The sequence below is a fragment of the Ranitomeya imitator genome, chromosome 5 (assembly GCF_032444005.1).
Source record: "Ranitomeya imitator isolate aRanImi1 chromosome 5, aRanImi1.pri, whole genome shotgun sequence".
NCBI classification, from domain to species: Eukaryota; Metazoa; Chordata; class Amphibia; order Anura; family Dendrobatidae; genus Ranitomeya; species Ranitomeya imitator.
In genome coordinates, this window is record NC_091286.1 from 683,821,647 (window position 1) to 683,837,411 (window position 15,765).

Consider the following 15,765-nt stretch of genomic DNA (forward strand, 5'->3'; position numbering starts at 1 on the left):
AGAGAGAGACAGATCGAGAGAGACAGATCGAGAGAGAGAGAGAGACAGATCGAGAGAGACAGATCGAGAGAGAGAGAGACAGATCGAGAGAGAGGACAGATCGAGAGACAGATCGAGAGAGAGGACAGATCGAGAGAGAGACAGATCGAGAGAGAGAGACAGATCGAGAGAGAGATCGAGAGAGAGACAGATCGAGAGAGAGACAGATCGAGAGAGAGACAGATCGAGAGAGAGAGAGACAGATCGAGAGAGAGAGACAGATCGAGAGAGACAGATCGAGAGAGAGAGAGAGACAGATCGAGAGAGAGAGAGAGACAGATCGAGAGAGAGAGAGACAGATCGAGAGAGAGAGAGACAGATCGAGAGAGAGAGACAGATCGAGAGACAGATCGAGAGAGAGACAGATCGAGAGAGAGAGACAGATCGAGAGAGATCGAGAGAGACAGATCGAGAGAGATCGAGAGAGACAGATCGAGAGAGAGAGAGACAGATCGAGAGAGAGAGAGACAGATCGAGAGAGAGAGAGACAGATCGAGAGAGAGAGAGACAGATCGAGAGAGAGAGAGAGAGATCGAGAGAGAGAGAGACAGATCGAGAGAGAGAGAGACAGATCGAGAGAGAGAGACAGATCGAGAGAGAGAGAGACAGATCGAGAGAGAGACAGACAGATCGAGAGAGAGAGAGACAGATCGAGAGAGAGACAGATCGAGAGAGACAGATCGAGAGAGAGAGATCGAGAGAGAGACAGATCGAGAGAGAGACAGATCGAGAGAGAGAGAGACAGATCGTATGAGACAGATCGAGAGAGAGACAGATCGAGAGAGAGAGAGACAGATCGAGAGAGAGAGAGATCGAGATCGAGAGAGATCGAGAGCGAGATCGAGAGAGATCGAGAGCGAGATCGAGAGAGATCGAGAGAGAGATCGAGAGAGAGAGAGACAGATCGAGAGAGAGAGAGACAGATCGAGAGAGAGAGAGACAGATCGAGAGAGAGAGAGACAGATCGAGAGAGAGAGAGACAGATCGAGAGAGAGAGAGACAGATCGAGAGAGAGAGAGACAGATCGAGAGAGAGAGAGACAGATCGAGAGAGAGAGAGACAGATCGAGAGAGAGACAGATCGAGAGAGAGAGACAGATCGAGAGAGAGAGAGATCGAGAGAGAGAGATCGAGAGAGAGAGAGACAGATCGAGAGAGAGAGAGACAGATCGAGAGAGAGAGAGACAGATCGAGAGAGAGAGAGACAGATCGAGAGAGAGAGAGGACAGATCGAGAGAGAGAGAGACAGATCGAGAGAGAGAGAGAGAAGATCGAGAGAGAGAGAGACAGATCGAGAGAGAGAGAGAGACAGATCGAGAGAGAGAGAGAGAGACAGATCGAGAGAGAGAGAGACAGATCGAGAGAGAGAGAGAGACAGATCGAGAGAGAGAGAGAGACAGATCGAGAGAGAGAGAGACAGATCGAGAGAGAGAGAGACAGATCGAGAGAGAGAGAGACAGATCGAGAGAGAGAGAGACAGATCGAGAGAGAGAGAGACAGATCGAGAGAGAGAGAGAGATCGAGAGAGAGAGACAGATCGAGAGAGAGACAGATCGAGAGAGAGAGAGACAGATCGAGAAGAGAGACAGATCGAGAGAGACAGATCGAGAGAGAGAGACAGATCGAGAGAGAGAGAGACAGATCGAGAGAGAGAGAGGACAGATCGAGAGAGAGAGAGACAGATCGAGAGAGAGAGACAGATCGAGAGAGAGAGAGACAGATCGAGAGAGAGACAGATCGAGAGAGAGAGAGACAGATCGAGAGAGAGAGAGACAGATCGAGAGAGAGAGAGACAGATCGAGATAGAGAGAGACAGATCGAGAGAGAGAGAGAGACAGATCGAGAGAGAGAGAGACAGATCGAGAGAGACAGATCGAGAGAGAGAGACAGATCGAGAGAGAGAGAGAGATCGAGAGAGAGAGAGAGATCGAGAGAGAGAGAGACAGATCGAGAGAGAGAGAGACAGATCGAGAGAGAGAGAGACAGATCGAGAGAGAGAGAGACAGATCGAGAGAGAGAGAGACAGATCGAGAGAGAGAGAGACAGATCGAGAGAGAGAGAGAGACAGATCGAGAGAGAGAGAGAGACAGATCGAGAGAGAGAGAGAGACAGATCGAGAGAGAGAGAGAGACAGATCGAGAGAGAGAGAGAGACAGATCGAGAGAGAGAGAGACAGATCGAGAGAGAGAGAGACAGATCGAGAGAGAGAGAGACAGATCGAGAGAGAGAGAGACAGATCGAGAGAGAGAGAGACAGATCGAGAGAGAGAGACAGATCGAGAGAGAGAGACAGATCGAGAAAGAGAGACAGATCGAGAGAGAGAGACAGATCGAGAGAGAGAGACAGATCGAGAGAGAGAGAGACAGATCGAGAGAGAGAGATCGAGAGAGAGAGATTGAGAGAGAGAGATCGAGAGAGAGATCGAGAGAGAGAGATCGAGAGAGAGAGATCGAGAGAGAGATCGAGAGAGAGATCGAGAGAGAGAGAGATCGAGAGAGAGAGAGATCGAGAGAGAGAGAGATCGAGAGAGATCGAGAGAGAGAGAGAGATCGAGAGAGAGAGAGATCGAGATCGAGAGAGACATTGAGAGTGTTTAGAGCAAAGAAAGCAAGAATGAGTGTGTGCGTGCGTGCGTGTGTCTGTTTCGGGAATAAAGAGAGCATTAGAGAGAAAGAGAAAGCACAAGAAAAAGAGCGTGAGAGAGACAATTTTCCAGCTCCAAAGTTCGGGTCCCTATAGATTTAAAATGAGGTTCAGGTTCAAGTTTGGTTGAAGTTCTGATGCCAGAACCAAAAAGCACTGTGTGCTATACATAGCTTAAGGTGTAAGACACAAAAGATCACAGTGAGGTCAAAAATACTCTGTTGTAAAAAAAAAAAAAAAAATCACAGTAATAAGCAAGTGCGAGTCAAAAGATGGAAAAAACAGGGTATTTAGTGGATACGTTTTTCTGCAAAAAAATGTATACTAAGCTGCTCCACCAATCGCCAAGGTATACCCATATAGAGCAGTCCTAACTAATGTATATAATCCCTATCTGATGTATTTAAAAACCTGATCATCTGTATAGTACCTGTATAAGCAGGGTTCAGAGAGGGAATTTTCATGTGGACATGCTGGATGGAACAGCTTTCATGCAAATGACCCATAAGAAGTGGTGGACTCCCTAGTCTTGTAGAAACAAGGGAACAATTTCAGAACCAGAAACACATGGGCTACTTGCACAATGAACAAGTCTGTAGTAACCTGTTCACACACAACCAAGAAACTTGAAGACACAAAAGAGCACAGTGAGGTCAAAAATACTCTGTTGTAAAAAAAAAAATCACAGTAATAAGCAAGTGCGAGTCAAAACATGGAAAAAACAGGGTATTTAGTTGATACGTTTTTTTGCAAAAAAATGTATACTAAGCTGCTCCACCAATCCCAAGACTAGGGAGTCCACAACTCCTTATGGGTCATTTGCATCAAAGCTGTTCCATCCAGCATGTGCACATGAAAATTCCCTCTCTGAACCCTGCTTATACAGGTACTATACAGATGATCAGGTTTTTAAATACATCAGATAGGGATTATATACATTAGGTAGGACTGCTCTATATGGGTATACCTTGACGATTGGTGGAGCACCTTAAAGGGAACCTGTCACCCCGAAATTCGCGGGTGAGGTAAGCCCACCGGCATCAGGGGCTTATCTGCAGCATTCTGTAATGCTGTACATAAGCCCCCGATGTTACCTGAAAGAGGAGAAAAAGACGTTATATTATACTCACCCAGGGGCGGTCCCGCTGCTGGTCAGGTCGGATGGGTGTCTCCGGTCCGCTGCGGCGCCTCCCATCTTCATTACAAGACGTCCTCTTCTGATCTTCAGCCACGGCTCCGGCGCAGGCGTACTTTGCTCTGCCCTGTTGAGGGCAGAGGATAGTACTGCAGTGCGCAGGCGCCGGAAAGGTCAGAGGCCCGGCGCCTGCGCACTGCAGTACTTTGTCTGCCCTCAACAGGGCAGAGCAAAGTACGCCTGCGCCGGAGCCGTCTTTTTCTCCTCTTTCAGGTAACATCGGGGGCTTATCTACAGCATTACAGAATGCTGCAGATAAGCCCCTGATGCCGGTGGGCTTACCTCACCCGTGAATTTCGGGGTGACAGGTTCCCTTTAATATACATTTTTTTGCAAAAAAACGTATCAACTAAAGACCCTGTTTTTTCCATCTTTTGACTCACACTTGCTTATTACTGTGATTTTTTTTTTACAACAGAGTATTTTTGACCTACGACCACACATTGGGCAGTTCTAGAATTCATGGAACGGTTGCATTTTCATCCTCCATGTAATATTCCATTCTCGGGGCTACCGCCTCCACGCTGCGCTATAATGTGCCTTTAAGGCTACTTTCATACTAGCGTCGGAATCTCCCCGTCGCAATGCGTCGAGCAGAGATTCCGGCGCTAGCGTTTAACGCACAGCACAACGGAGGCAGTGGATGCATTTCTCCGGCGCATCCGCTGCCCCATTGTGAGGTGGGGGCGGAGTTCCGGCCACGCATGCGCGGTCGGAAAAAGCGGTCCGTCAGGAGCAAAAAACGTTACATGTAACGTTTTTTGCTCCCGGCGGTCCGCCACAAAGCGACGTGGCAAAGCGACGCAATGCGTCGCTAATGTTAATCTATGCGGCAAAAACGCATCCTGCAAACAACTTTGCAGGATGCGTTTTTTGCCATAAACGACGCATTGCGACATCTGGCAAAAAACACCAGTGTGAAAGTAGCCTAATATACTGCAGACAGACTCAGATAAGAGGAGCCCGGGCTGAGCTACCAGCGGAAGGTATAGAAGCAATATGTCAGCTTTAAACCTTTAAAAAAAGAGAATTCCGGCGGCTGCTAAACAAAAAAGAAAAGCAAATGACAAAAACAAAAAAGGCAAAAAAAAAAAAATTAAAAAAAACACAGATTGTTACAATTTACCTATAAAAGAAAATGCAATTTACGGGCTGAATGAATTAGGAGGGCATTTTCTTAATTAATGAAGAAGATTAAAGATTAAGTCATGTGGAAATCTCGTTAACAGAATTAAAAAAGGAATGGCACTTTGTTGTGTGCAAACTATAATGGATTACCTGATATTTTTCTAGCGTCACGTTCCCAGGACGCCACCGGTGGAATACTATAATAAAAATCAATATAAAAGTAAAAATAAAAAAGGAGAGAGACGGGGCAGTGAATTTCTAGGGAGCCCGGGTGACTCTGATGGCTGCCAGTCTCCCATATATATTAATTCCCAGCATTCACTCCATCTTCTATCAGGACTGTAAACCCCAAACCATCACCCATGACCCACGACCCCATGACGCATGACGCAGAGGCAACGAGCCTGGAGGGCGCGATCTGTGCGCTGCTATAGTAACTGTACATCACTGACAGGCGCGTTACAAACTTTATTATATATATATATGTATTGTGTCAGAGTCACTGGTGAAGTGATGGAGAAGAAAAACGTGTCATTATGCATGATGGCATCAGTGATGTAAAACTAGAAGTTTCCTCCAGCACACTGCGTGTTGGGATGGTTTATATAAAGTTTATGATGGGCTGGCTTTAGTGGACCTCCATAGAGCGGGAGGGAGGAGGTCCATGTATCTCCCCTGCAGTATCATTACAGGACGTGTGTGATGTCAGGATCATGTAATCAGTCACATGATGGAGGAGTCACAAGGTCTGGGCTTAAATGGCTGACTGCCAAAGATTCCAGTGTTCAGGAGGTCCCTGGAGAGAGAGCAATCCAGGAAAAGGTGTGCTAATCTGAACTGTGGACATTACTACCCATTAGCGGGCTGAATCCCTGTGTTTCTTCTCTCTGTTTTAATGTTTCGCCCAGAGGGCCGTATTTACTTTCCTGGTTTATGCTGTCTTCGATAAACCAAGCATTATCTGAAAGAGACAGTGTTCCGGTTACACCTCTGTGTTCAGCCAAGTGAGACGCTTTTTTTTTTATTTTAAAGACGGACGCTAATTATATTCAACAAGGCAGTTCGGTGAACAGGAGCAATCGCAACAAAGTAGCAACTGTACAAAGCAGGCGCTACACAGAGCATGAAGATCCGGGTCAGGAAAATATTGTCGAAGCAAGGCTATATAAATTTTCATATGATCTTTAAAACCTACAGTATGTCCACCATTAAATGCATCCTGTATACTCCAGAGCTGCACTCACTATTCTACTGGTGCAGTCACTGTGTACATACATTACATTACTGATCCTGAGTTACATCATGTATTATACCCCAGAGCTGCACTCACTATTCCGCTGGTGCAGTCACTGTGTACATACATTACATTACTGCTCCTGAGTTACATCCTGTATTATATTCCAGAGCTGCACTCACTATTCTGCTGGTGCAGTCACTGTGTACATACATTACATTACTGATCCTGAGTTACATCCTGCATTATACCCCAGAGCTGCACTCACTATTCTGCTGGTGCAGTCCCTGTGTACATACATTACATTACTGATCCTGAGTTACATCCTGTATTATACCCCAGAGCTGCACTCACTATTCCGCTGGTGCAGTCACTGTGTACATACATTACATTACTGATCCTGAGTTACATCCTGTATTATACTCCAGAGCTGCACTCACTATTCTGCTGGTGCAGTCACTGTGTACATACATTACATTACTGATCCTGAGTTACATCCTGTATTATATTCCAGAGCTGCACTCACTATTCTGCTGGTGCAGTCACTGTGTACATACATTACATTACTGATCCTGAGTTACATACTGTATTATACCCCAGAGCTGCACTCACTATTCTGCTGGTGCAGTCACTGTGTACATACATTACATTACTGATCCTGAGTTACATCCTGTATTATACCCCAGAGCTGCACTCACTATTCTGCTGGTGCCGTCACTGTGTACATACATTACTGATCCTGAGTTACATCCTGTATTATACCCCAGAGCTGCACTCACTATTCTGCTGGTGCAGTCACTGTGTACATACATTACAGTACTGATCCTGAGTTACATCCTCTATTATACCCCAGAGCTGCACTCACTATTCTGCTGGTGCCGTCACTGTGTACATACATTACAGTACTGATCCTGAGTTACATCCTCTATTATACCCCAGAGCTGCACTCACTATTCTGCTGGTGCAGTCACTGTGTACATACATTACTGATCCTGAGTTACATCCTGTATTATACCCCAGAGCTGCACTCACTATTCTGCTGGAGCAGTCACTGTGTACATACATTACTGAACCTGAGTTACATCCTGTATTATACTCCAGAGCTGCACTCACTATTCTGCTGGTGCAGTCACTGTGTACATACATTACATTACTGATCCTGAGTTACATCCTGTATTATACTCCAGCCTTTTGGCCACTCCCAGGGTGCGCCGAGCACTGATATTCTTAGTCACACCTATGGTGTATGGGGAACCTTACCTTTTGGTCACACAGACAGTGCACCAAGAACTGAACCTGTTGGCCACACCCAGAGTGCACCAAGCTTCTTGGCCACAACCAAGGTGCACCAGGCACTGAGCCCCCTGGCTGAACCCAGAGTGGATTGAACACTGATACTCTTGACAAAGTGATCACTGACCTTATTGGATATGCCAAGGGTGCAATCATTACCCTAATTAGCATATTTCATTCAACTTTAGTTTCTGAAGAACTGAGGCAGCAATTAGAATACTAAAAGAGACATTTTTATAAAGGGCTGTATCCTCTACAAGACGATGTACGTAGTGATATCCCCAGTTTGGGCTGACAAATTCGCTTTAAACACAAGTATATTTAAGTAACAAAAAAAAAAGGGACCTGCATAAAATGTAATTCTTCACGTCTGCTATTTGTAAATCGAATAAAAAACAACTTACTAATGCTGGAATAGGAAAATAGAATAAAAAATGAAAAAAAAAATATAAAAACTGTTTGGTCCTAAAGTGTCACATAGGGACTAGGGATGGTGGGCACCTACCTGATCCCTCAAAATAGAGGACACCCTAGTCTATCCTTTTCCTCCGGAAGGTGGAGATTCCCGGGTCATGTCCCTTGCTATGGTCCTACCTCAACCCTTAACTGTTCCTTCCCTCTCCCAGGGAGGTGCGAGGCTGAAGTGTACAGGACTACACTAACCAGACAGCTAAGGAAAGGCAGAAAGGGATAAGCCGGATTACGTACCGGTAATGCTCTTTTAATGATTCCACGACAGCACCCCACATGAGAGAGAGGGATCCGCCCATAGCAACAGGAAACCTACAGAATAAAAGGAGGCGGTCCCCTCTCCTCCTCAGTTTAGTTACAGAGTATAAAAAGGGAACCGCAAAAGTGTTAGTATTCATTCTTATTCAGTCACATAAATTTCTTAACTCTATACAACCATTATTTGTGACCTTAAAGGAAAGAGCTGTGCATAATTTAGGGAGGGTAATACATGGGTGCTGTCGTGGACTCATTAAAAGAGCATTACCGGTACGTAATCCGGCTTTTTACCCTTCGCCACGACAGCACCCCACATGAGAGATTTTCAGAGAGTCATTACTTGGGTGGGATTACTGTATTAAGAACAGCTCTACCAAAGGTCAGATCAGAAGACGTGGACAGATCAAGTCTATAATGGTTGTAGAAGGTAGAAGGTGTAGACCAAGTTGCAGCCTTACATATTAAATGGATCGGTACATCTGCTTGTTCCGCCCAGGAGGAAGCCATGGCTCGTGTTGAGTGCGCTTTTATACCCACTGGAGGAATCTCGCCTTTTGACGTATAGGCCAAGCAGATAGCATCTCTGATCCACCGAGATATTGTAGCTCTCGTGACCCCATGTCCTTTCTTGTGGCCCTGAAAGGAGATAAACAGAGCCCTACTCTCCCTCCATGTCTGACACCTTTCTATATAAAAGTCAGGATGGCTCTTCTGACATCTAAGGTGTGGAACTTATGATGTTCTGGAGTTACAGGTGAATCAAAAAAGGAAGGGAGAAATATTTCTTGTGACCTGTGGTAGGTGGACGCTACCTTAGGGAGGTATGAGGGGTCTGGTTTCAGGACTATCCGATCATGAAATATCAGTAAGAAAGGTGGGTCTACTGATAGGGCCTGGATGTCACTAACCCGTCTAGCTGAGGTTAGGGCTACTAGTAAGGCTACTTTATATGTTAGGATTTTTAAAGGTATTGAATCTAATGGTTCAAATGGAGAGCTTGTTAAGGCCTCTAATACTAGATTTAAATCCCACGGAGGTAGACGGGGAATATGGACCGGTTTACTACGTTCACAAGATTTTATGAATCTGGAGATCCACCTATTAGCTGCTATATTGCATCCATATAGGGCTCCTAATGCCGAGACCTGAACTCTTAAGGTATTTACAGATAGTCCTAACTCTCGGCCTTTTTGCAAGAACTCTAGGATAGGTGTGAGTGGAACTTGCTTAGTGAACGGTACCGTGTAGAAGTCTAAAAATTTATTCCATACCCTACTATATATTAGGGTGGTAGATCTTTTCCTGCTCAATAAGAGGGTGTTTACTAGTTCTGTTGAGAACCCTCTGGAACTTAATAGTTGCCTCTCAAATTCCACGCCGTCAAGTGAAGACCTTTCACTTGCGGGTGGAAAAAGGGGCCTTGGTACAGCAGCTCCTTGTCTGATGGGAGGATCCAAGGATCGCATAGGCACATGGTCTGGAGACAAGAGAACCATGGTCTTTTCGGCCAGAATGGTGCAATGAGGATTACTCTTGCCTGTTCCCTCCTGATCATTCTGATCACTAGAGGAATCAGAGACATTGGAGGAAAGGCATATGCCAGTCTGAACCGCCAAGGATGGTGGAGAGAGTCCAACATATCTGGGTGATCCCTGGTGTTCAGGGAAGCGAACCTTTGTACTTGCCGGTTGTCTCTTGTGGCAAATAGGTCGATTTGTGGTATCCCCCATGCTTCTGTTATCCTTCTGAATATGGATTTTTTTAAGGTCCATTCTCCTTGACGCAACTCGTTTCTGCTGAGGTAGTCTGCCCTGATGTTCTCTACACCTTTGATGTGCAGGGCTGTTAAGGATGTTAGATGAGCCTCTGCCAGCTGAAAGATGTTTGCAGCTATGGTCATCAGACTTCCTGACTTTGTACCACCCTGACGGTTCAAGTATGCCACTGCGGTGGAATTGTCTGAGTAAATTCTTACATTTGTTCCATGAATCTGCGGAAGAAAATGATATAAGGCACATTCTATTGCTTTTAACTCCTTCCAGTTGGAGGAACATATTAATTCTGTCTGATCCCAAGTATTTTGGGCCAGATTGTCTTCCATATGTGCTCCCCACCCAATAGGGCTGGCGTCGGTGGTAATTATTTTAGACGGGTCTATTATCCATGGCACACCCCGTGATAGGTGGTCCATGTCTAGCCACCAGGATAGCGATTCTAAGACATTACTGGAAAGAGTTATTCTACTTTCTAGATAACCGTCTTTCCCCTGAGCCGACAATACTTCGTACTGCAATTGACGGGTATGGAATTGTGCCCAAGGTACAGCAGGGATACATGATGATAATGACCCCAGTAAGGACATGGCCTTTCTTAGTGTCATGTAGGGTTTGCGTATTGCGTCTGATACCTTTGATTGTATAGTCAACCTCTTTGACTGAGGAAGAAAGCATTTCTGACTTACGGAGTCTAGCTGGATTCCTAGAAATGTCTGAACGGTTTCTGGATTCAGCCGAGATTTTTCGAAGTTGACGATCCAACCTAACTCCTGTAGGGACGAGATCGTATTAGATAAACGAGTTTTACATTGAAGTGCAGAGCTTCCTACCACTAGAAAGTCATCTAGGTAGGGTATTATCAAGGTATCTCGTTGGCGTAGATGAGCCATCACTTCTAGTATCACCTTAGTGAAGACGCGGGGAGCCATAGAAAGCCCAAATGGCATTGCAACATACTGAAAGTGACGAACCTTTCCCTCCAGGGTGACTGCTACCCTTAGGTACTGCTGATGTTCGGCATGTATGGGAAGATGGTAATAGGCGTCCTTTAAGTCTATTCCGGCCATGACACACCTAGGGAATAAGAGTTTTATGGTAGAACTAATGGATTCCATTTTGAAGGTATGATTACGCAGGAAAGAATTTAATTTTTTAAGATTTATGATGGTTCTAAATGAACCATCTGGTTTATTAATCAGGAATAAAGGGGAGTAGAACCCTTTCCCTTTTTGATCCTGGGGAACTTCTATCAGGACTTTTTTAGATAGAAGAGATAGGATCTCTATTTCTAGAGCCCTCTGTTGGTCCTGACCTTTTGGAGATGTTATTATGAAGGAATCCCAAGGGATTCGATCAAATTCTAATTTAAGGCCGTATTGCACAATGTCCAGAATCCACTGGCTGGATGTTATCTGTTCCCATTGGGGAAGAAAAAATTTTAGTCTGCCGCCTACTTCCTGGTTAGCGGTATTTACGTCTCGGATTATGGGACCCGCTAAAAAAGGCACCTTTTTGCTTTGGGTCCTTCGACTCCCATCGCTCTCTTTGTTCAAGCGGCTTGTTCCTAGTAAAGGGGCGTCTCCTGAAGGCTCTCCTGTAGGATGGAAGATACTGGTTAGGGAAGCCTTTCTTCCTTTCACCTGCTTTATTCAGGAGTTCATCCAGCGTCTTCCCAAAAAGGAACTCACCCTGACAGGGAATCGCACAAAGTTTCGCTTTAGCTTGTGCGTCCCCCTTCCAATTCTTTAGCCAGAGTGCACGCCGGGCTGTGTTGACTAGGCCGGCTGACCTGGCTGCAAGACGTAGCGAGTCCACTGAGGCATCAGCTAGGAATGCTACTGCTACTTTAATTTGAGGCAATTTCAGCAGGATAGATTCCCTCGAAGTTTTGCCTCTAATCTGTTCCTCCAATTGCTCCGTCCATACTAGTAGAGATCTTGCAGTACAGGTACTAGATATGGCGGGCCTGAACGCCCCCGTATTGACTTCCCATGACCTCTTTAGTAAAGCTTCTGCTTTACGGTCCGGCGGGTCTGTCAGGACCCCTGAATCCTCCACTGGTAGGACCGACTGTTTGGTTGTGGAGGCTACCGCAGCATCAACTTTTGGCACCTTTGACCAGGTGTTTAGGTCTTCATCGCTGAAGGAATACATACACCCTCTGACTCCGAACTAACCGGAGACCGGGACCTGCTAGGCTGACGGGTACTGGCGCTACTTGTCTGCGCCAAACCCTGCATCTCTTCTCGGATAATAGCTCTGACATCTGAGGGAGTCATGATATTTTCCTGCCGTAGAGTTTGCATGATACACTCTGCACACAGTTTTTTGGCATAATCATCCGGGAGGGGCTGCGTACATAAAGCACACTCTTTATGCTTAGATTTGTGTGTCCTTTTCTTAGTCTAGAGGAAGGATACAGGAGGAACATATATCAGCATATAGGAAGAGACTCTTTCAAAAACTCACCCAGTGAAGCTGACAGGTACCGGTTCTGGAGGCGGAATTCGTTTGGTGGTAGAACTCTTCTCTGGAGGTCGGCCACCACTCTTTGTGCTGCTCCTCGTGCTTCTCTCCCTGCTGGGAGAGCGCTGTTGCACTGCGGGCAGGTGCGCTTCGTCGGCCGGTGAAGCCATTTCACACACACCGGCCCGACGCTAGCGCTGCATTTTTAAAACTGCCGCCCATTCTCCTGCCTCCCCGGACCAACCCGGAAGTGCTCCCGCGACTTCCGGGTTAGACGCGCCGCTCTCACTCACCATGCGGCAGCCGGAGGCTATTAAGCCGGCCGCTGCAGCGCGCGCGTCCTCACAGTGCCGGCCGGACCTACGGTGACTGGACCCGGACCGTGGATGTTTGGCCAGACGAGGGGGGAGGCTGCAAGCAGGGGCTCCCCCGCCGCTGCTTCTGGTACCGCAGCCCCTGCCGTTCCCACAGAAACCGGCGCAGGCGGGTGCATGGCCCAGGGATCCTCTTCATCTGTAGGTAAGCCGGGTCCCTGTAGGAACAGGAAACCTAAACTGAGGAGGAGAGGGGACCGCCTCCTTTTATTCTGTAGGTTTCCTGTTCCTATGGGCGGATCCCTCTCTCTCATGTGGGGTGCTGTCGTGGCGAAGGGTAAAAAAACAAATCTACAATCATACAAATATACAACAGGGGAAGGATAGGTAGGAGAAACAAAATAGGAGAGGATAAGGATAAGCAAGCAAAACAACTCTAGGCAGAAATCTCCTGAACAACTCTCTACACTGCTTACTCCAAACACTGAATTTATCCTCCAATCCCAAACCAGAAAGTAAGAACTATCACTGGCAACTCTATAGTACCAGTGTCGAGTATATATACCAGAGGGAAGTGACCAACACAGAACAGCTGAGGCAAAACATGATGGAGAGCCCCAGGAAATAAGTTGAACTGATTAACCCTTCTAATAACAAAGCAAGAAAAACCTGCCCTGTTTAATAGGATGGTGAAGCAGTTCTAATCAGTGTAGGATTTTGTGTGCCAAGACGCTGGTATCTACTGGCTTCTCTCTGTCACGGTATTCCCGTGACATGAAGGGACTGAAGCAAATTGACTGTAAAACAACAAACAACACATAAAACTACAATGTCAAAAAGGAGAAAAATATCCTCTGCAAACAAACTAGAGGTCAGTCATCCAGTCACTGCCAAAAACAGTAGAATAAGCAGTTTACCTGAAACAGTCCTGATCCCTGACCCAGTCGGCAGAGCCTCCTCTTTAGTGGGTAAGTTGGTAGCGGAAGTCAAGACATTAGCACCTGATATGAAGACAACGATGAGGAAGAATTCTGTAATCACTGCCCGTCTCAGTAAAGATTATTTCCAATGTCTATTCTCAGATGACAAAATAGAACAAATACATTTAAACCACTACCCCTCTTCCTAACATACAAGTGCTTCCTACAGTTAGGTCCAGAAATATTAGGGCTGTGACCAAATCTTCGTGATTTCAGCTCTGCAGGCCACTAATTTTTTATTTCAATTGAAACAACTGAGATGCAATTGAAGTGGAGAATTTCAGGTTTAATTAAAGGGATTGAACAAAAATCTTCTGTGAAACATTTAGGAATTGAACCCATTCTCCTCATTTCAGGGGCTCAAAAGAAATTGGACAGATTGATTTTAACATAAATAAAATGTTCATTTTTAATACTTTGTGGAGAATCCTTTGCAGCAATGACGGCCTGAAGTATGGTCCATGGATGTTACCATCGCTTGTCTCCAGTATGAGGCTCTGCAGCAATGACGGCCTGAAGGCTGAAGACCTTGGACGTCGCCATTGCTGGTCTCCTTCGTTGTGAGGCTCTGCAGCAATGTCGGTTGGAAGTCTGAAGGCCATGGACATCACCATCGATGGTCTCCTCCTGTGTGAGGCTCTGCAGCAATGAGGCCTGAAGTCCATGGACGTTGCCATTGCTGGTCTCCTCCAGTGTGGGACTTAGCAACAATGACGGTTGGAAGTCTGAAGGCCATGGACATAACCATAGCTGGTCCGCTCCGGTGTGAGGCTTTGCAGCAATGATGGCCTGAAGTCTGGGGTCCATGGGCGTCACCATCGCTGGTCTCCTCCGGTGTGAGGCTCTCCAGCAATGACGGCCTTTGGTCCATGGACGTCGCCATTGCTGGTCTCCTCTGGTGTGAGGCTTTGTAGCAATCACGGTTGGAAGTCGGAAGACCATGGACATCACCATCGCTGGTCCCCTCCGGTGTGAGGCTTTGCAGCAATGATGGCCTGAAAGTCTGGGGTCCTTGGACGTCGCCATCACTAGTCTCCTCTGATGTGAGGCTTTGCAGCAATGACTGCCGGATGTCTGGGGTCCATGGACGTCACCATCGCTAGTTTCCTCCAGTGTGAGGCTTGGTTGCCTTTACTTCAGTGGCTGCTTGTTTGTGGCTCTTTCTGCCTTCAGTTTTGTCTTCAGGCTGTGAAATGCGGCTCGCAGGGCTGAGATCTGGTAATGACTCGGCCATTGCACAATATTCCACTATTTTGTTTTCACAGGATGTTTTGGGTCATTATCCATCTGTCCTGTGAAGCGTCATACACTCAACCTTGTTGCATTTTTTGAATCCGAGCAGAAAGTGTTGCCCTGTACACACCACACCGCCTCCATCATGTGTTATAGAGGACGTGCTGTACCAAGGATCAGGAGCTGCTCCAAGCCTTCTCCAAACTTTCCTCTTCCCATCATTCTGGTACAAGTTGATCTTAGTTTTTCTTTTCCAGACACGGTGTTTAGGGCGAATGGAGATACTGATTTAGCTTTTATCCGAAGTCATATTGCACGACTCGAAAAAGGGTTGATTGTGACTTGTAGGATCGCTACTTCCAACAGGTGGCGCTATAGAGTTTAAGTCCTCTTTTTCTCTGAAGAGGCAATTTGCATATCTTTATATGGTAGACTTAGATCGTGAAACACCTAGTTCCTGGAGAGTGCACCCTTTTTGTGCAGAATTTACCAAACTGTTGATTTGGCCGCTCCTAACACTTCTGATGTTTCTCTGATGGCTTTTTTTTTTTTTCAGGATAATAATGGTCTGTTTCTCTTCCTGTAAAAGCTCCTTTGACAGCATGTTGTGGGTTCACAGCAACAGCTTTCAAATGCACACCTGGAATCAGATCCAGACCTTTTACCTGCTTAATTGATGATGGATTAACAAGGGAAAGGCCCTTACAGCCCATTAAAGAGCTTTTGAGAGAATTGTC

General features: G+C 46.2%; 1 protein-coding gene across 4 annotated transcripts in view; it reads right to left on the bottom strand.

Moving 5' to 3' along the window:
* MSRA (methionine sulfoxide reductase A) overlaps positions 1–15,765 on the bottom strand; it is a 342,166-nt gene that overhangs the window by 277,989 nt on the left and 48,412 nt on the right. For 3 of the 4 annotated variants that reach the window (XM_069728386.1, XM_069728388.1, XM_069728389.1), the window contains one exon: positions 13,733–13,816. The exons of the other annotated variant lie outside the window; for it this stretch is intronic. In XM_069728386.1, the coding sequence (XP_069584487.1) occupies positions 13,733–13,816 (84 nt within the window). The remainder of the gene's footprint in view (positions 1–13,732; positions 13,817–15,765) is intronic. 4 annotated transcript variants of the gene reach the window in all.